Genomic DNA, 21,186 nt, shown 5'->3' on the forward strand with positions numbered 1-21,186 from the left:
CATTTCCTTTCTCTCTGAGCTCATTTTTCATATTTATGCTGTAAAAATGCAAACTCCAGAGCCAGAAAGCCTGTACCAGGTGTCTATTGTCTTGTCACCCGGTAAGCATGAACCGCTGTCCACAGGATCCTAAAAGTAACAACAAAATCAGCTCCGTGAAAGGTTTGGTCAAAACTGACGTGTGTTCCCTCGATTTGGTGCTGAAGAGACTTACTCTCTCACGGAGCATCCTCTATCACAACCCGACTACCCACGGCCACGTCGCTAAACACAAATCCAGCTGGGGCCAGATTTTGAGTCCCAATCGATGTCACTGCCTTGCTTTTGGATCTGGTCTGCTCGTTGCAGGTCTACTATTTCACGCCTTATAATGTTAAATGTGGTACTACTACGCACCTCCACGCTGGCTCATAGATATGGACAGAATAAGATGATTGAGCTAAAGACTCGAGAAGATGATATTCTCCGTATTTATTTCTGTCCTTGGATTATTTAAACTAATATATGTGGGCGTGTGTGTGTGAACAAGCAGTAATGTGATCCATATTCCCATACAACAATGACCAGAGAGCTTGATCAATACAGGGACCACGCTTGCCTTGGATATGTACACGGGCAAACACGACTTCATTTTGTCACGCATCAGTTGGTTGTAGAGGGACATTGATCATTTCACTGCTTTGCAGGAGAGGCAGCGAAGGTGAATCACTTTTCTTCTGCCCAATTGAATAGGATACTTAAGTTTTAAAGTATTTACATTGCAAATTGGACAGTAAGATCATTTTCACCAATGTTGCTCTTTGGTCTTTCACGGGAGGAAACTTGGAGTCAGTCACAAGCCCCCGTGAAGGTGCAGGGGCTACTCCGGGGGTCTGGACCTCCCTGGTGATGTGCTGACCTTTTGTCAGCCTCTGTCTGCAGAGAGCATGAGAATCCTCACAGCTGAACGGGTCAGTATCCGTGTCAGCGATCGGCACGTGCGGACTCACTTGTCCTCAGTACAATCCTGGGGAACAAACCACCAATTGGACACCAATAGGACAGAGGAGAAAAATTCACGGGTCATCTCGGCAGATGCAGGAGGAATACCTGATGCAAATCCAAACGCGATCACAGTCCAAACTTTGGGTATTAGAACAGGGGTGAGTTTTAGAAATCCGACAGGGGATGTTTTCAAAAACCTGGCAGTTCAACATCAAACCTATGAGGATTTAGCGAGCTTGGACCAAACATCTCGGTTGCATGAGCGCTTTTAGAGAAAAATGCAAAGGAACTGTCCATAAAGATGTCCTCACGACAGAGGCAATGTAACAATATGTCTGGATTCACCATCAGTACATGAATAAAAAATGCATTTATAAAATAACACGAGTAAAAATTAGAAAATGAAGCTTAGAAAACACATCATCTGTAAGAGGATCAAAATGAACACACAGTAACCACAATCAAAGGTCTTACTATCTCTTTATAATAATATATTGTAGGACAGGATTGATAGAAAAAATTTAAAATCTGAATAAAGTGATATAGCATGTTTATAGGTTGGAGGATTCAGTATTATTATTATTATTATTATTATTATTATTATTATTATTTTGTGGTGCTGGAGATTGAACCCAGAGCCCTGTGCATGCTAGGAAAGTACTCTACCAACTGAGCTAGATCCCAGCCCTCAGTATTTACCTATTTATCTATTTGGTACCAGGGACTGAACCCAGGGGTCCTTAAACACAGAACCAAAACCTCAGTCTTTTTGTTTTTTTAATTTTTTTTTTTATTTTGAGCCAGGGTCTCACTAATTTGCTTAAGGGCCTCACTCACTTGTGATCCTCCTGCCTCAGCCTCCCAAGCCACTAGGATTATAGGCATAAACCACCATACTCAGCAGTATTTTAAAATAATATGTGAATTCTCCAAGCATTGATATATAGATGAACTGTAACGTCAATGAAGGGCACAAAAGGTTTGTGTGAAAACCGAAAGACTAATTCATATATTTAGATAAAGATGCAAAGGGCTAAGAGTTGTCAAGACAATTTGAAAAAAGAAGTTAAAAAAACTGGGGAAGTATCATAAAACTTATTACTAAATCCACAGTGATTAAGACAGTGAGTTATTATCTCCTCAAAATTCAAAAATTATGCCAAAGACTCTGTGAAAATTCCCCAAAGTCACCTGCACATATAGGCTTGATTGTGTACAAACTTAGTACCACAGAGCTTTGGGGAACTCTTATTTATTTATTTATTTATTTATCTGGCACCAGAGATTGAATCCAGGGGACACTTAACCACTGAGCCACATCCCCAGCCCTTTTTATTTTTTATTTTAGGACAGGGTTTCCCTAAGTTGCTTAGAGCCTCACTAAGTTGCTAGGCTAGTTTTGAACTTGGGATCCTCCTGCCTCAGCCTCCTGAGCTACTGGGATCACAGGCATGTAAGAACCACACCCAGAAATTTTTAGCATTATTAAGAAAACATATTTTGTTGATATTAATATTATTCTATAGTTTTAATTTAACAATTGATCAATGCAATAGATCAAATAAAATCTAATGTTATATTTTTAATAAATTAATTTTAATATGGATATTTTACTATATATTTACATATTCACATATTTTACTATATGTTCATTTAATAAATACTGAATAAATTATAATTTTAATTAACTTATGATAGGACTGAAACATATTAATCATAAGAGCTCTGTTGCTTTGGTTATAGAATAGCTTTCAGCAGCTTGAAAGAAAATTCTGGAGCAAAAACTTCTCTGACACCAATACTGCTTAGGAACCATCAAATTCCTCAGTAAACAGAATTTCAGGAGAAGGGGAATTTGTAAAACTGAACAGTTGAAAACCACCTGCTTTGCTTATGTTGTTACCATGCAGAGAAGCATCTAAATTTTGTATGTCGTATAAATTCTGAGGTACTCTTGCAAGAATGAATAGCCTCAGAGTAAAGGAAACAAAAGGAATTTGTACCAAAGATAACTATCAAAGAAGAGGATTCTGTGGTGAGGAGACGTGTTCATGGTAGCGTTGATTATGAAATGGAAATCACCCGGGCACCTCAATGTCTCGCTGCATTGGAATAATGATGTGGTGTATCAGGATGTGTCGTGTCACATGACGCACCCACTTGGAAACACCCTGGTGATAAAGCTAACTCACGCAACGCTGCATGGAGTTCCATGGTTGAACATCCCTTTGTCCAATCCCTGCTACTACAAAGATGAATGAATGAATAAGTAAATGACTGAGAGAAAACATTACATCTCTAATATTATGCTTTAGACATAAAATTTGCCCTCTGGTGAAGAAGTGAAGACAGACCAATAACTTCAAAGTTAAAACATGTCAATACTTGACCGTTGCTGATGCTCACCTGCGATTCCTGGGAATCAACATTACCCCTTCAGACTTCAACACAACAAGGCTTTTTACTCTTCAAGTACTGAAATGCTTTGTTCCTCTAGTGTTTGACTTAATACCAGTACTGTGGCTTGACATTTCATTTTTTTTTAAAAGTATCTTTATTTATTTATGTCACTGTGCGACTTAACACAAATAATCGTTGAGCAAAAACCTCTGGCCTACCTTCCGTCTTTTTCCAGTAGACTTTGACCTGCAGCTGGCTGTCTTGGTAGAACGGAGCTCCAATTTCTAGCGGACGGGTGGGCCGCCTTCTTTGGAAGGGGGGCTGGATTTGGATCACGCCTTTCCTGGGTTTCCCGAGCTGCTCTTCTACAACAAAACCAGCACGTTAATTCACATGCGGAAGACAATCTGCTACTAACTCCAGGGAACTGCATGCCTCCCCCCACACCGTCCATCCTTCCTGCCCAGGGCCTCTTGGTTAATGTAGAAGGTGACGTGAATGTATCTTCTCTTTCAGGTAATGACCCCCTCCCAAAATGTGCTGGAATAGGCCTACACATGTATTACGCAGAATTCCAGAATTTAAATTGGTAAATTTTCACTTAAGAAAAAAAATATAGGTAGCATTTCTCATTATAAATAGACATAAAAAAAAAGAATGTGCTCATGACTACTTTTTTTTGGAATATGAACTTTTTTGCTATCCTCTATTTTATTGTCTATTTTAAAATATTCTCAATGCATACTCAGAGAAAGAAAAGCAAGAATCATTCTTACTTTTATATATGAGCTTCAAAAAGTCCATGATCAACAAGTGTTCAAGATAGGCTACGATAAATAATATAATTTAATACAGTATATATAATATAGTATCATTTCAGAATATTTCTTTGAAATAAATCATTCAAACTTTGGCTTTTTCTTTTTCTTTTTTTTTTTAATTTGGTACCAGGGATGGAACCAGGGGTGCTTAAGTACTGAGCCACAGCCCCATCTCTTTTTATATTTTATTTTGAGAAAGGGCCTCGCTAAGTTGCCGAGGCTAACTTTGAACTTGCAATCCTCCTGCCTCAGCCTCCCGAGCTGCTGGGATTACAGGTGTGTGCTTACACCTTTACTTGTGTGCATTTCATGAAAAAGCAGCAACAAATTGGGGCCTGGTGACATGAATGACGGATGTTGCTAGGCTGGTTAAGCTGAGGCTGATGAACAGGAAGGAGTCTGTGGGGGGGACAGAGGTTGAGGCAGGAGGACGTGGCTCTTGGCAGGATGGCCCTGCAGGGGGGGACCTGATACTCCAGCCACAGTTCTGTCAGGGGGAGAGTAATGAGGGCCGCTTCGGAAGGTAGGGTGTGTTTCAGACGCGCCCCTCCTGCTGGGGTGCCTTCCCATGGCCTCCGTAAAGGAGGCTGATCCCTGAGGTGAACAGGTTTGGTGGCAATGTGGGCGGCGTGTCAATTGGATGGGGACTGGACTGGGTTCGCTTCGAGTTGCTATGTTGCAGTCCTAACTCCCAGAACTCCTTAAAACACGGCCACATTTGGAGACAGAGTCTTCAAAGAGGTAATCAATGTAACACGATTAGGACCCATCAGGTGGGTCCTAATCCAGTAAGACTGGGGTTCCCATAGGAAGAGGTGTTTAGGATACAGATGTGCACAGAGTTAAGACCCCGCAAGACTGGCAGGGGAGGTCTCTATGCTAACGGAGAGACTGGAAAGAGGTCTCAGAAGAATCTGCCTTGCTGAGACCTTGACCTCAGATTCAACTTCCAGAACTATGAGAAAATACACTTCTGTTGTTTCAGCCCTTCAATCTGTGGGGTTTGCTGTAGGAGCCCCAGGAAACTGGCACAGTAGAAATAGAAATATCCCTTTCAGGAATGTGGGCTACAGGGATCTTGAACACTGGCTTGTTTTCCTTCTTTCTTGCTCTACCAATGTTGCAGAAAATTTGAAGATACTGAGATGCACCAAGATGTGATCCTCCAATATTTACAATCAGAAAAATGAGAGATGACACTCCATTCCTGTATGAGCTATCAAAATGTATAAATGCATTCCACCGCCATGTACAACTCATTAGAACAAATAAAACAATTTTTTTTAAATAATAAAAATCTCAAAAATCAAATGAAAATAACTGGATTGGAAAATGTAAAGTAGCTTCTTAAAGACACTCAAGTAACTAACAGAATGGTGAATCCTCTCTCATTATTACCCACCTCTATTCCAGTCCTGGATAAAGTAACGCAGGCCAAGTTTGAGCACAGTGATACGAGCTCTTTATCTCCTGGTATGTGGAGACACCTTCATTTTTGAAAGTCAACGGTTGGTACACACTTAGCTGGGCCCAGGCAGGTTTGCTGGGGAGCTGATCTGGTCAGGGCACCATGACCCAGGTGGGTGGGGGAAGGCAAGCCTGGGATTCCCCCAGACCCAGACGGTCAGAGGGGTGGTGGGTGTGGGCGGCAGGGGGGCTGTGGAGTTCCACTCCCTTCCCCAGGGACACCCCTGCTCGGGTGCCTGCTACCTGAATCCAGGTAGAGAACCCATAGAACCAGAGGGCGGAGGTGCCTGGGAGACGGGAGACGGGCCTCTTATTTCAAAAGACAATTGAAGACATTCTCAGGACTCTCTCCAGGTGCCTCCCGAATGGCAGCAGCTAGGCTTCCAGAGAGAGGAGGGCATCCTAAGTCACTGGGGGACAGAAACCAGGGCTGGCCTCGCACATGGAGAGTCTAAGGGTGCAGGGCTGCTTTGAGTCACCGGTGTTGGGGAGAGAAAGGGTCAGTTCCCTCCACGGTCAGTACCCGAATGCAACTTGGGTCAGGAGGAGGCTTCCAGAAGGAACGGGATGGAATCTCTGCCTGTTGGGCAGAAGATCAACTGCAGGGCATGGCAGGGTGGTGGAGGGAGGCTGGGGTGCTACAGGTGGTGGGGGGACTGGATGAAGTCACTAGAGAACATCACCCATGTGTGCGTATACAGAAGGTCCCGCAGGGACACATCTGTCCCTTTCAGAAGACTTTGTTGACCCCTACACCTGACCAAGGTCTCTGATCCTAAAGCCTAGCAGTGGATATGACAAGGTAGCTCATTTGGTAAATAAATTGTAGTGTGTTTTTGAAATATTGATGCTGTAATTGTTTACAATTTTTAGCCCTTAGAGTGCATCCAACTTTATTTTTCATAAAAATCAAAGCACCTATCAATGCTATTATATTGGGGGGCAGGAACCAGATTGAGCCTAGGGGTGCTTCATCACTCAACCACATCTCTAGCCCTTTCTGTTTTATTTAGAAACGCAGACTTGCCAAAACGCTCAGTCACTCGGTATGTTACTGATGCTGGCTTTAAAATCTGCATTCACCTTCCTCCGGTTCCCCAGCCCCTGGGAGAACCTACAAATTTTACCACTGAATGAAATGAAGTAAAATATGTAAAACACTTTGAAGCATAAGAGAGTAAACCATGACTGTGTTATGTTCTTCTTTTGCAAGGAATTCCGATGGTGCTCCTCTGTATTTACAGAAGTCAGGAAAAGCTATGTGATTTGCAGGTCCCAGGAAACAGGGAAAAATGGAAGATCATCTTTGAAAATGATAGAAAGTCTCAAGACTCTAAAGGAAGGGTGTTCAAACAAGGTTGGGGTCCATGACAGGAGAGTGCTGTCCACTTCAGAGGTGAGACCAGACATAAAGAATGTAGCTCAAGGTTCAGGGAAGTCTAGCCCAAGAGGGGACATCCCACCCTAAATGCACAAAGCCTCTCAATTGACGAAATCAGAGTCCAACCCCAATTCCTCTTCATGGATATGCAATGTCCTATTCATCCCACAAACTTTCAAGCTACCAGATTGGTTTCCTGAGTTCCCCTAAAATCTCTAAACTCCTTCTTTGTCCTTCACAGGGACACCCATCCCTCAGTCCCACCCCAGGGTGTATCTGTGATGTTACTTGTTTCCCTCTGTCTCTGCCCACTTAGAAAGCAAGCTCCTGAGGACAGAGCCTGCTGGGGTTGCAGCTGTGTCCCTGCCTCTCCAGCAGGGAGACACGAGGTTCAGTCTCACGACTTGATCAACATTGGGCAGAAAGAAGAGCACAGGTAGTTTCCTAATGATCCCGAGCCTGGTTCTGGCCTCTTTACCATCTCAGAAGTACAATGTCCAACTTTTTGGTATAATTTAAATAGTCAAATGATATGAAGTGCATTAAAGAATTCAAAATGAGTCACATAATTAATATTAATATTAATATGTTAATATTTGAAAATATTTAACCAATTTTATGAATACATGACTAATTCAATTCATATTTAATTAACACATATATAATTATAGAGAAATGCATATGAATATAAATAAAAATTTGTTCTGAAAATGTTGACTAAGTATTATGCTACATATTCTATCCAAATAACATTGTGCTATATAAACTATGTGACTTCTGGTCTTCTCTGTCTGAAAGCATGTTGTTGCGAAGCCTCCTTTCCTCTTACTTGACCACAGCTCTGGATGGTGGCTTCTAGGGGACAATGTGGATTGATGGAAATTCCCTGGGGACCCTGCGGATTGGTTCAACTCTGGCAGTGCTGGGGGCACCTGCCCCTCACAGGACAGGGAGCGGCTCCCACCACCAATGCACAGACCACCCCCCAAAGCACCAAGAATGGTCCGGCCCTAACGGCAACAGTGTCGCCTTGGAGAACCCTCCGCGGGACTCTTTGACAGAAGAGAAGGACAATCTGCAGTCAAAGGAACCTTCCTTTTTACTACGGGAGCTCTAGGACATAAGCGCCAACACTGGACTAGGCACAGTGGGCAGGGCTAAGGCCACCGTCCTGGTCAGTCTCTCCCCAGGGGGGAACAGGAGGGGCGGCCAGGGTGGGAGACCCACGGTCCATCTGGAGGCCCCTCGGTGAGGAGGCTGGGGAGAGGGACCTGTCCGTCCAGCAGTGAGCCCTCGGCTGCGGGCCAGGGGCCTCCCATGGGTGAGCAGGTCAGTAGGACACGATCTTGACCGCAGGGCGGTAATCGAAGAGCAGGTGGCCGTCGCGCCCTCTCGGGGCGGTCAGGGGCACCATGGGGCCGGGGCTCCTCCGGGGCTCGGGAGGGCTCTTCTGCGGAGGCCGCTGGGCAGGGCTCGAAGGCCCCAGGTCCCTGGAGGGCAGGGCAGCTGCTCCCGGGGTGGCGGCTGCAGGAGCCGGTCCTTGGCCGCTGCAGAACTTGCACCAGGGGACACAGCGGGCGCGGACGGCCAAGGGGTGGCCGGCGGGCAGGCCGGGCCCGGCTCTCCTGGGCACTGGGCGCACGATTCTGACCACGGACCCCGGCATGGGCCTGAAGGGTCGCGTCACCCCACCGCTGGCCACAGGCGCGAACGCAGAGGGCCCGGGCTCCCCGCTCTTCTGCGGCTCTGGGACGTCGGGCTTGGGTGGCTGCGGCTCTGGCTGTGGCTTGGGCTCTGGCTGTGGCTGGGGCTCCAGCGGCTGGGGTCCTGGCGGCTCGGGCTCAGGCTCCTCGAACCAGAGAGGGCCACGGAAGTGCCTCCTGCCTTTGGTGCAGCGGGCCAGGGCCTTCAGCACCGTCGCCAGGGCGCAGGGGTCTGGGGTGGGCACCCTGGGCGGGCACTCGTAGCGGGTCCCCGGGCGCTGGGGCGGGTCGAGGAAGACGGTGACCGGGCTGCGCCGCGCACGTCGCCTCGGGGCGCCCGCAGGCCCGCCTGGGCGCTGGCCGGTCCCGGGAGCGCTGGGCTTCTGCTTCAGGAGCTGCACCAGAGGCTGCTGGGGCGCCCCGGGCCCGGGGCCTGGGCGGGGCGCAGTGGGGACGGCGACACGGGGCAGGGAGCGGGAGAGCATGAAGAAGCCCGGGAAGAGGAGGGCGGGCTGGAAGAGCGCGGGCTCCCGGGGACAGCGCCCGGGCCTGGCCCTGCCAGCCCTGGGCCCCTCTGCGCGCCTGGGAGGCAGCGCGGCCCAGCGGGAGCGCAGGGAGCTCAGCTGCCTGGCCAGGTAGCCGCCCATGGCAGCGGGTGGCGGGACCTGCTTCCGATGGCCGCTTCGCGATCAGTGGCCAACGGGCTCTGTTCTGGGGCGGTTGGTCCCAAGCACGCGGAGCGCGAGAGACCCCCAGTTGCTAGGACCCCACAGTCCCGAGGACGCCAGGAGGTCAGGGCGCGTGGCCAGCGCGGGTCCCCTGCTCTCTGGAGGCCAGGGGAGCCCAAGCCCCTCTGCGCCCTCTGCTGCTGCTGCACACTCGCCTCTGGGTAGAAGGCCTGGCACCTGCAGCTACTATTGGACCTAACATCCCAAAGGCGGAAATCCCAACATTTCTGCAGATACCCATTGACATGGGTATTCAGTATTGTCATGAGGAACGTCCCAGGGATGGGGGAGCCCATCTGCAGTGCACCCAAAGCCTGAGGCACAGGAATTACAAGTGTGTCACAAGCCTCAGCAACTTACAGAGGGTGGAAAAAATTAAGCAAGACCCTGCCTCTCAATTTAGTTAAAAATAGTGCTGACAGTGTGTCTCAGTGGGTAAGAGCCTCTGGGTTCAATCCTAGTACCCCATCCCCAAAACGGGACAGAATACACTGGGAATCTCCTACAGGAAAAGGAACAAGACATTTTATCAGTCAAGGTGACTGTTTCTGTTCTCCTGGGTGGGTGTCAATATGACGTTTTGCAATGGTCTCTTAGGGAAATGACCAGGGTCCTGCACTTACACTGACAGTGTTCATTTTGCATGGACTCTCCTGTCATTAGCAGCTCTCCACGTTCCCCTATGGTGGGGTCCTCTCTGAACTCCAGGGCTTTTTCTCCTATTTCATTTTGAAAGGTGATCTTGGAGTAGAGGGAGGGAACTTTCCCACCAAGAGTTGAAAGCACTAAACTTCAAAATGAAATAGTGCACGTATTGTAGAGGAATGGGTGGTTGTGCCTGTGTGTGGGAGTCTGTGGAAGGCAGTGTGTGACAATCTTTTTAAGAGAGTATCTCCCTCCGAAGTCACGTGTATGAGAAGGTTACTGGGAAGTCCCAAATGTCACTTGGAAGGGGGTGGGACCAAAAGAGAGGCCAAGCCAGCCACAAGTTCAAGTTGGGCCCCGTCCAGTCCAGTGGAAAGTCAAAGAGTGAATGGTGAGGACACTCAATAGATTTAATGAGGACATGTCCAAGGTTTGAGGTCAGTGGGGCCAAAGGGTTTGGGATTTAGGGTGGGGTCAGTCAGTGGGTGCAGCTGATGAGATTCCCCAGTCTCTCAACTCCCCAGGAGGCCGTGTTCTGGCCACTGTCTTATTTAGTAATGATCCCCTGCTGTGTGAGCAGGACAAGAGATTTCTAGAGGACACACACATGATATGAAAGCAGTCTGATTTCCTTCCAGCAAAATCTTAGGCACAAACAGGTGTAGGGGTGGGTGTGAGCCTTGGGCCACAGTGTTAGGATCTTTATAAAGAGCTGTTAGCATAGACTCCAGAACAAACAGTTAGCTCTCAACCAATATTGAAAATCCCCTGCAGTCTGACACACTTCCCAGCGTGTGGCACTGGGGATGGAATCCTAGAGACGCCTCAGGGAAGAACATGTCTGTGTCTCCAGGTCATGGGCCTCTCAGCCACTCGGTCAGGCAGGAACTTTTAGAGGTCATTCCTAACAACCCCTCAAAATGCGTTTTCTTTGCCATTACCTGAAACTTGTGGACACACTTACAAGGTCCAGCCTTGATCTCTAAGAACACAAGCCCACACTATTGGTTTTTCTCTTATGCTCCTATATAAAACATGGTTCATTATAATACTGAACTCACATTTCCAGAAATGTTCACATCTTCCATCTCTGTGAGCTGAACTGCACATGCCCGGATTGGTCAGGTCTCCCTCTCTAAATGTCTCTGTTCCCCACCTGAACCTTTTACCATGTACTCCCTGAGGTTGAGGGGACATGCACAGAGATGTGTCCACCATCTTATTTCCTCATATCAGGGTCCTGAACTGACCACGCTCAGACAAGTACATCCTAAAACAGACTTGCTCAGCACGGGACCTGTGCTAAAATGACCTAGGATTGACTCCCACAATAAAATTCCCACACTTCCATTGATTGGGAAGTACATGACTTTGTAGAAGCTCCCATGCTCTGCTTAATCCCTGTGGGTCACGCATCTTCTCCATTCTGTTACCTTCTGCTCAGACCCATTGGCTGTTCTGTCTTCAGGAAGTGCACCTCCTGCTTCAGGTTGAGGTTCCTAGACATCCAGCTCAATACTCTTAGTAATGAGGAAGGAATGACTGCCCAGCCTCATGGACTGAGCTGACAAGTTCCCACACACAGAAATCCTGCTTTTGGGTGAAACACTCTCTGCCTCGTAAAGGCCCCACAGCCCTTGAGACTTGAGCTAAGATGCATTGATTTAGGGAGATGGAAGTTCATTAGCAAGTTGTCCTGAGACAGCGAGGATGTTCACATTCTGTGGACAGTGGGAGGCAGAGGGGAGGGAGGATGGGAGGGGAGGCCACTCCCTAGGCAGGGAAGGCAGAACCAGAAGGGACACTGGGGCTGCAGTAGGACCATTGCATGGACATGAGTGGACACACTCATTCCTTAGGCAGCCATGCCTCCTGAATGGCCTGTCTCAGGACCTCGCTCACACAGTGTGACCTGCTCAGCTCAGAAGTGACCCTGCACATCAGTCAGGCTCATGTTGGTCACACTTCAGTTGGAGGAGGTGGAAAGAGCCAGTGTAGCCCTGGGACAGGCAGCGTGGCCTGGAGCTTGGATGCAGGAAGAGGAACACACAGGACAGAGAAAATGAACAGGCCCAGGTCTAACCCATCTCCTCCCCACCACCATGGAGGGACAGAACCCTCCTAGTGACACCCCAAGGTCTTGCCAAACTCCAATTATCAGAGTCAACAGGCTCAGAGAACCATTCCCATGTCTGAAGTCTTCCAAATCTGTGCTATTGAGAATCTGCAGGAAATAACCAAGATGGAAGTGAGCAGGCTAAGTTAACCTCTAACTGAACTTAGTTTTTCCATTGATTTAAAATCTTATGCAAATTTAATCCTTCACTAGAGAGATAAGAACTTATTTTTGAATACTTTGCAATAGAACCACTGTTGTCTTAGGGAAGAAATCAAGATGAGAAGTCCATCCAGAGTAGGCCCTGGAGTGAGCCCCAGCTAACAGACACACAGACACTGTGTGTGCTCCACACTGGTGATGTCTCTGACTTGTAAAATGGCTCTCTACTTTCCTATGAAGGCTGCTTTCTATTCTCTAGGAGTCCTAAATTCCACAAACATCAAGCATTCAGGCTATCTTCTCAAATGTCCCAAAGGAAATTTTTTTTTTTTTCATTACCTGGGATTAATAACACTGGCCTTGACCACAGAGCCACATCGCAGCCTTTCTTTGTTTGTTTAGACACAGGGCCTTGCTGAGTTGCTTAGCCCCTCACTTTGCTCAGACTGGCTTTGAACTACCATGCTCCATCCTCAGTCTCCTGAGCCACTGAGATTACCTGGTGAGTCACCCTGCCCTGAGGAACTAGTTTTACAGATTGAGATACTCAGAGTGCTCTCTCTCTGCTTCATCACATTTGGAGACTGAGGAGCATATTCCAGTCCCAGGAAGGAGCCATAAAGCTGAGGGTGTGCCAGCCTTGGGAATATTCCTCCTGCCTGCAAGAAAGCAAGCTGCAGTTCCCCCTAAGGCAGTGCTAGGTTCTCCGACCTCCAAGGGAGGCTGGTATAAACCTCATGAACACCCAGCCTCTGCCTCCATGACAATATTGACCATGAACCCCTAATAACCCGCAGGGCCCCAGGTACACTCTGCATGGAGAGATGTGGATGCCCAGCAGGACTGAGGACCAGCCACAGGAGGCAGCCAGAGGGCCTGGCCAGGGAGGAAGCGCTTTGCATGGCTGCTCTGTCTGCTCCCACCTCTCCTGCCCCCACTTCTACAGGAGCAGAGGGAGCTGGGGAGGGGGGTGTGCAGGACAGACAGGGAGCCTGGGAAGGGCTGAGCCCACACTCGGGACCCTGGGGGGCCACACCTGCTGAAGGAGAGCAGCTGGGCTCAGAGCCAGAGGGCACTTTGGAAGAGGAGCCAGAAGGGACAGGAAGGCCACCCTTCTGCTCCAGGAAGCCCCAGAGAGCAGTGAGATGGGGACATCTCCTTCCTTCCCTGCCACCTAGGGGGTCAGAGCTGTGGACTCAGCACCCAGCACTGAAGGCCTGCTCTGTGTCCCCTGGGAGATAAAGGAGGGCCCACCAGGGGTCAGCAACCCATGGCCTGAGGCCACACCCAGTGTGGTCCCTCTTACAAGGTAACACTGCTGTTGACACATTGAGGTGCTGACAAGGACAGCAGGGAATCTTGGAGACCTGCCAATCACCTGCCTGTCCAAATGCAGTCTCCAGAAAGACATTTTCCTGGAGTATGGCCTCAGGTTTGGATGTCACCTGTCCGGAGTTATTATCTGATCCATGATCAGAGCTGGGTTGTCCCAACAGATGCCTGAAATGCTGGGCAGGTGTAGCATCTGTCCCTTTCAGAAGACTTTGTTGACCCCTACACCTGACCAAGGTCTCTGATCCTAAAGCCTAGCAGTGGATATGACAAGGTAGCTCATTTGGTAAACAAATTGTAGTGTGTTTTTGAAATATTGATGCTGTAATGGTTTACACTTTTTAGCCCTTAGAGTGCATCCAACTTTATTTTTCATTAAAATCAAAGCACCTATCAATGTTATTATATTGGGGGGCAGGAACCAGATTGAGCCTAGGGGTGCTTCATCACTCAACCACATCTCTAGCCCTTTCTGTTTTATTTAGAAACGCAGACTTGCCAACACGCTCAGTCACTCGGTATGTTACTGATGCTGGCTTTAAAATCTGCATTCACCTTCCTCCGGTTCCCCAGCCCCTGGGAGAACCTACAAATTTTACCACTGAATGAAATGAAGTAAAATATGTAAAACACTTTGAAGCATAAGAGAGAAAACCATGATTGTGTTATGTTCTTCTTTTGCAAGGAATTCCGATGGTGCTCCTCTGTATTTACAGAAGTCAGGAAAAGCTATGTGATTTGCAGGTCCCAGGAAACAGGGAAAAATGGAAGACCATCTTTGAAAATGATAGAAAGTCTCAAGACTCTAAAGGAAGGGTGTTCAAACAAGGTTGGGGTCCATGACAGGAGAGTGCTGTCCACTTCAGAGGTGAGACCAGACATAAAGAATGTAGCTCAAGGTTCAGGGAAGTCTAGCCCAAGAGGGGACATCCCACCCTAAATGCACAAAGCCTCTCAATTGACGAAATCAGAGTCCAACCCCAATTCCTCTTCATGGATATGCAATGTCCTATCCATCCCACAAACTTTCAAGCTACCAGATTGGTTTCCTGAGTTCCCCCTAGAAACTCTAAACTCCTTCTTTGTCCTTCACAGGGACACCCATCCCTCAGTCCCACCCCAGGGTGTATCTGTGACGTTGTTTCCCTCTCTCTCTGCCCACTTAGAAAGCAAGCTCCTGAGGACAGAGCCTGCTGGGGTTGCAGCTGTGTCCCTGGCTCTCCAGCAGGGAGACCACGAGGTTCAGTCTCAGGACTGGATCAAGACATTGGGTAGAAAGAAGATCACAGGTAGTTTCCTAATGATCCCGAGCCTGGTTCTGGCCCTCTTTACCATCTCAGAAATACAATGTCCACCTTTTTGGTATAATTTAAATAGTCAAATGATATTAACTGTATTAAAGAATGTAAAATGTGTCACATAATTAATATTAATATTAATATTAATATGTTAATATTTGAAAATATTTAACCAACTATATGAATACATGACTAATTCAATTCATATTTTATTAACACATATATAATTATAGAGAAATGCATATGAATATAAATAAAAATTTGTTCTGAAAATGTTGACTAATTATTATGCTACATATTCTATCCAAATAACATTGTGCTATATAAACTATGTCACTTATGGTCTTTCCTGTCTGAAAGCATGTTGTTGCGAAGCCTCCTTTCCTCTTACTTGACCACAGCTCTGGATGGAGGCTTCTAGGGGACAATGTGGATTTAAGGAAATTCCCTGGGGACCCTGCGGATTGGCTCAGCTGTGGCAGTGCTGGGGGCACCTGCCGCTCACAGGACAGGGAGCGGCTCCCACCAACAAAGCACAGACCACCCCCCAAAGCACCAAGAATGGTCCAGCCCTAACGGCAACAGTGTCGCCTTGGAGAACCCTCCGCGGGACTCTCTGAGAGAAGAGAGTGACAATCTGCAGTCAAACCAACCTTCCTTATTACTACGGGAGCTCTAGGAGATAAGCGCCAACACTGGACTAGGCACAGTGGGCAGGGCGGAGGCCGCGGTCCTGGTCAGTCTCTCCCCAGGGGGGAACAGGAGGGGCGGCCAGGGTGGGAGACCCACGGTCCATCTGGAGGCCCCTCGGTGAGGAGGCTGGGGAGGCGGACCTGTCTGTCCCAGCAGTGAGCCCTCGGCTGTGGGCCAGGGGCCTCCCGTGGGTGAGCAGGTCAGTAGGACACGATCTTGACCGTAGGGCGGTAATCGAAGAGCAGGTGGCCATCGCGCCCTCTCGGGGCGGTCAGGGGCACCATGGGGCCGGGGCTCCTCCGGGGCTCGGGAGGGCTCTTCTGCGGAGGCCGCTGGGCAGGGCGTGAAGGCCCCAGGTCCCTGGAGGGCAGGGCAGCTGCTCCCGGGGTGGCAGCTGCAGGAGCCGGTCCTTGGCCGCTGCAGAACTTGCACCAGGGGACACAGCGGGCGCGGACGGCCAAGGGGTGGCCGGCGGGCAGGCCGGGCCCGGCTCTCCTGGGCACTGGGCGCACGATTCTGACCACGGACCCCGGCATGGGCCTGAAGGGCCGCGTCACCCCACCGCTGGCCACAGGCGCGAATGCAGAGGGCCCGGGCTCCGCGCTCTTCTGGGACTCGGGGACCGCGGGCTCCAATGGCTCCGGCTCTGGCTCTGGCTTCTGCTCTGGCTGTAGCTGGGGCTCCTTCGGCTGGGGTCCTGGCGGCTCGGGCTCAGGCTCCTCGAACCAGAGAGGGCCACGGAAGTGCCTCCTGCCTTTGGGGCAGCGGGCCAGGGCCTTCAGCACCGTCGCCAGGGCGCAGGGGTCTGGGGTGGGCACCCTGGGCGGGCACTCGTAGCGGGTCCCCGGGCGCTGGGGCGGGTCGAGGAAGACGGTGACCGGGCTGCGCCTCGCACGTCGCCTCGGGGCGCCCGCAGGCCCGCCTGGGCGCTGGCCGGTCCCGGGAGCGCTGGGCTTCCGCTTCAGGAGCTGCACCAGAGGCTGCTGGGGTGCCCCGGGCCCGGGGCCTGGGCGGGGCACAGTGGGGACGGGGACGCGGGGCAGGGAGCGGGAGAGCATGAAGAAGCCCGGGAAGAGGAGGGCGGGCTGGAAGAGCGCGGGCTCCCGGGGACAGCGCCCGGGCCTGGCCCTGCCAGCCCTGGGCCCCTCTGCGCGCCTGGGAGGCAGCGCGGCCCAGCGGGAGCGCAGGGAGCTCAGCTGCCTGGCCAGGTAGCCGCCCATGGCAGCGGGTGGCGGGACCTGCTTCCGATGGCCGCTTCGCGATCAGTGGCCAACGGGCTCTGTTCTGGGGCGGTTGGTACCAAGCACGCGGAGCGCGAGAGACCCCCAGTTGCTAGGACCCCACAGTCCCGAGGACGCCAGGACGTCAGGGCGCGTGGCCAGCGCGGGTCCCCTGCTCTCTGGAGGCCAGGGGAGCCCAAGCCCCTCTGCGCCCTCGGCTGCTGCTGCAACTCGCCTCTGGGTAGAAGGCCTGGCACCTGCAGCTACTATTGGACCTAACATCCCAAAGGCGGAAATCCCAACATTTCTGCAGATACCCATTGACATAAGAGCCCTCTCAGTATTGTCATGAGGAACGTCCCAGGGATGGGGGAGCCCATCTGCAGGGCACCCAAAGGCTCAGGCACAGGAATTACAAGTGTGTCACAAGCCTCAGCAACTTACAGAGGGTGGAAAAAATTAAGCAAGACCCTGCCTGTCAATTTAGTTAAAAATAGTGCTGGCAGTGTGTCTCAGTGGGTAAGAGCCTCTGGGTGCAATCCTAGTACCCCATCCCCAAAACCGAACAGAATACACTGGGAATCTCCTACAGGAAAAGGAACAAGACATTTTATCAGTCAAGGTGACTGTGTCCGTTCTCCTGGATGGGTGTCAATATGACGTTTTGCAATGGTCTCTAGGGAAATGACCAGGGTCCTGCACTTACACTGACAGTGTTCATTTTGCATGGACTCTCCTGTCATTAGCAGCTCTCCACGTTCCCCTATGGTGGGGTCCCCTCTGAACTCCAGGGCTTTTTCTCTTCTTTCATTTTGATTGGTGATCTTGGAGTAGAGGGAGGGAACTTTCCCACCAAGAGTTGAAAGCACTAAACTTCAAAATGAAATAGTGCACCTATTGTAGAGGAGTGGGTGGTTGTGCTTGTGTGTGGGAGTCTGTGGAAGGCAGTGTGTGACAATCTTTTTAAGAGAGTATCTCCCTCCGAAGTCACGTGTATGAGAAGGTTACTGGGAAGTCCCAAATGTCACTTGGAAGGGGGTGGGACCAAAAGAGAGGCCAAGCCAGCCACAAGTTCAAGTTGGGCCCCGTCCAGTCCAGTGGAAAGTGAAAGAGTGAATGGTGAGGACACTCAATAGATTTAATGAGGACGTGTCCAAAGTTTGAGGTCAGTGGAGCCAAAGGGTTTGGGATTTAGGGTGGGGTCAGTCAGTGGGTGCAGCTGATGAGATTCCCCAGTCTCTCAACTCCCCAGGAGGCCGTGTTCTGGCCACTGTCTTATTTAGTAATGATCCCCAGCTGTGTGAGCAGGACAAGAGATTTCTAGAGGACACACATGATATGAAAGCAGTCTGATTACCTTCCAGCAAAATCTTAGGCATAAACAGGTGTAGGGGTGGGTGTGAGCCTTGGGCCATAGTGTTAGGATCTTTATAAAGAGCTGTTAGCATAGACTCCAGAACAAACAGTTAGCTCTCAACCAATATTGAAAATCCCCTGCAGTCTGACACACTTCCCAGCGTGTGGCACTGGGGATGGAATCCTAGAGACGCCTCAGGGAAGAACATGTCTGTGTCTCCAGGTCATGGGCCTCTCAGCCACTCGGTCAGGCAGGAACTTTTAGAGGTCATTCCTAACAACCCCTCAAAATGCGTTTTCTTTGCCATTACCTGAAACTTGTGGACACACTTACAAGGTCCAGCCTTGATCCCTAAGAACACAAGCCCACACTATTGGTTTTTCTCTTATGCTCCTATATAAAACATGGTTCATTATAATACTGAACTCACATTTCCAGAAATGTTCACATCTTCCATCTCTGTGAGCTGAACTGCACATGCCCGGATTGGTCAGGTCTCCCTCTCTAAATGTCTCTGTTCCCCACCTGAACCTTTTACCATGTACTCCCTGAGGTTGAGGGGACATGCCCAGAGATGTGTCCACCATCTTATTTCCTCATATCAGGGTCCTGAACTGACCACGCTCAGACAAGTACATCCTAAAACAGACTTGCTCAGCACGGGACCTGTGCTAAAATGACCTAGGATTGACTCCCACAATAAAATTCCCACACTTCCATTGATTGGGAAGTGCATGACTTTGTAGAAGCTCCCATGCTCTGCTTAATCCCTGTGGGTCACGCATCTTCTCCCTTCTGTTACCTTCTGCTCAGACCCATTGGCTGTTCTGTCTTCAGGAAGTGCATCTCCTGCTTCAGGTTGAGGTTCCTAGACATCCAGCTCAATCCTTTTAGTAATGAGGAAGGAATGACTGCCCAGCCTCATGGACTGAGCTGACAAGTTCCCACACACAGAAATCCTGCTTTTGGGTGAAACACTCTCTGCCTCGTAAAGGCCCCACAGCCCTTGAGACTTGAGCTAAGATGCATTGATTTAGGGAGATGGAAGTTCATTATCAAGTTGTCCTGAGACAGCGAGGATGTTCACATTCTGTGGACAGTGGGAGCCAGAGGGGAGGGAGGATGGGAGGGGAGGCCACTCCCTAGGCAGGGAAGGGAGGACCAGAAGGGACACTGGGGCTGCAGTAGGACCATTGCATGGACTGTCCACTCCTTCCTCAGGGAGCCATGCCTACTGAATGGCCTGTCTCAGGACCTCGATCACACAGTGTGACCCGCTCATCTCAGAAGTGACCCTGCACATCAGTCAGGCTCATGTTGGTCACACTTCAGTTGGAGGAGGTGGAATGAGCCAGTGTAGCCCTGGGACAGGCAGCATGGCCAGGAGCTTGGATGCAGGAAGAGGAACACACAGGACAGAGAAAATGAACAGGCCCAGGTCTAACCCATCTCCTCCCCACCACCATGGAGGGACAGAACCCTCCCCTGACACCCCAAGGGCTTGCCAAACTCCAATATCAGAGTCAACAGGCTCACAGGACCATTCCCATGTCTGAAGTCTTCCAAATCTGTGCTATTGAGAATCTGCAGGAAATAACCAAGATGGAAGTGAGCAGGCTAAGTTAACCTCTACCTGAACTTAGTTTTTCTACTGATTTAAAACCTTATGCAAATTTAATCCTTCACTAGAGAGATAAGAACTTATTTTTGAATACTTCCCAATAGAACCACTGTTGTCTTAGGGAAGAAATCAAGATGAGAAGTCCATCCAGAGTAGGCCCTGGAGTGAGCCCCAGCTAACAGACACACAGACACTGTGCGTGCTCCACACTGGCGATGTCTCTGACTTGTAAAATGGCTCTCCACTTTCCTATGAAGGCTGCTTTCTATTCTCTAGGAGTCCTAAATTCCACGAACATCAAAGATCCAGGCTATCTTCTCAAACATCCAAAAGGAAACTTTTTTTTTTTTTTTTTCGTTACCTGTGATTGAGTCATGGGCCCTCGACCATGGAGCCACATCCCAGCCTTTCTTTGTTTCTTTAGACACAGGGCCTTGCTGAGTTGCTTAGCCCTCACTATTGCTCAGACTGGCTTTGAACTTGCATCCTCCTGCCTCAGTCTCCTGAGCCACTGAGATTACCTGGTGGGTCACCCTGCCCTGAGGAACTCGGTTTACAGATTGAGATACTCAGAGTGCTCTCTCTCTGCTTCATCACATCTTGGAGACTGAGGAGCATATTCCAGTCCCAGGAAGGAGCCATAAAGCTGAGGGTGTGCCAGCCTTGGGAATATTCCTCCTGCCTGCAAGAAAGCAAGCTGCACTTCCCCCTAAGGCAGAGCTAGGTCCTCCGACCTCCAAGGGAGGCTGGTATAAACCTCATGAACACCCAACCTCTGCCTCCATGACAGTATTGACCATGAACCCCTAATAACCCGCAGGGACCCAGGTACACTCTGCATGGAGAGATGTGGATGCCCAGCAGGACTGAGGACCAGCTGCAGGAGGCAGGCAGAGGGCCCTGGCCAGGGAGGAAGCGCTTTGGGTGGCTGCTGTCTGCTCCCACCTCTCCTGCCCCCACTTCTACAGGATGTGTCAACATAGCCCTTTAGAAAACACCTGAAATGCCTTTTTGAAATCTTGAAGCTGTGATGAGATATCATTTTTGACCCTTAGAGAGCTTCTGTCTTTATGTTTCATTTCAAAAGTAAACACCTATCATTTAATTTTTTCATTTTCTTTTGGGGATACTAGAGATTCAATCCACAGGGGATTGAGCCCTGAGTAATACCCCTAGCATGTTCTATTTGATAGAGGCTCAGGGTCTGCCTGTGTTTGTTAGGGTTTCTCTTGGTTGCTGATGCCGGGTTTGAACTGGA

At 49.6% G+C, this 21,186-nt stretch overlaps 1 protein-coding gene across 2 annotated transcripts in view; it reads right to left on the reverse strand.

The window, feature by feature from the left end:
• Positions 1–21,186, reverse strand: part of Anos1 (anosmin 1) — a 186,460-nt gene that overhangs the window by 15,096 nt on the left and 150,178 nt on the right. For both annotated transcript variants that reach the window (XM_047536879.1, XM_047536878.1), the window contains one exon: positions 3,603–3,749. In XM_047536879.1, coding sequence (XP_047392835.1) covers positions 3,603–3,749 — 147 coding nt within the window. The remainder of the gene's footprint in view (positions 1–3,602; positions 3,750–21,186) is intronic.

The sequence above is a fragment of the Sciurus carolinensis genome, chromosome X (genome assembly GCF_902686445.1).
Source record: "Sciurus carolinensis chromosome X, mSciCar1.2, whole genome shotgun sequence".
Lineage (NCBI taxonomy): Eukaryota > Metazoa > Chordata > Mammalia > Rodentia > Sciuridae > Sciurus > Sciurus carolinensis.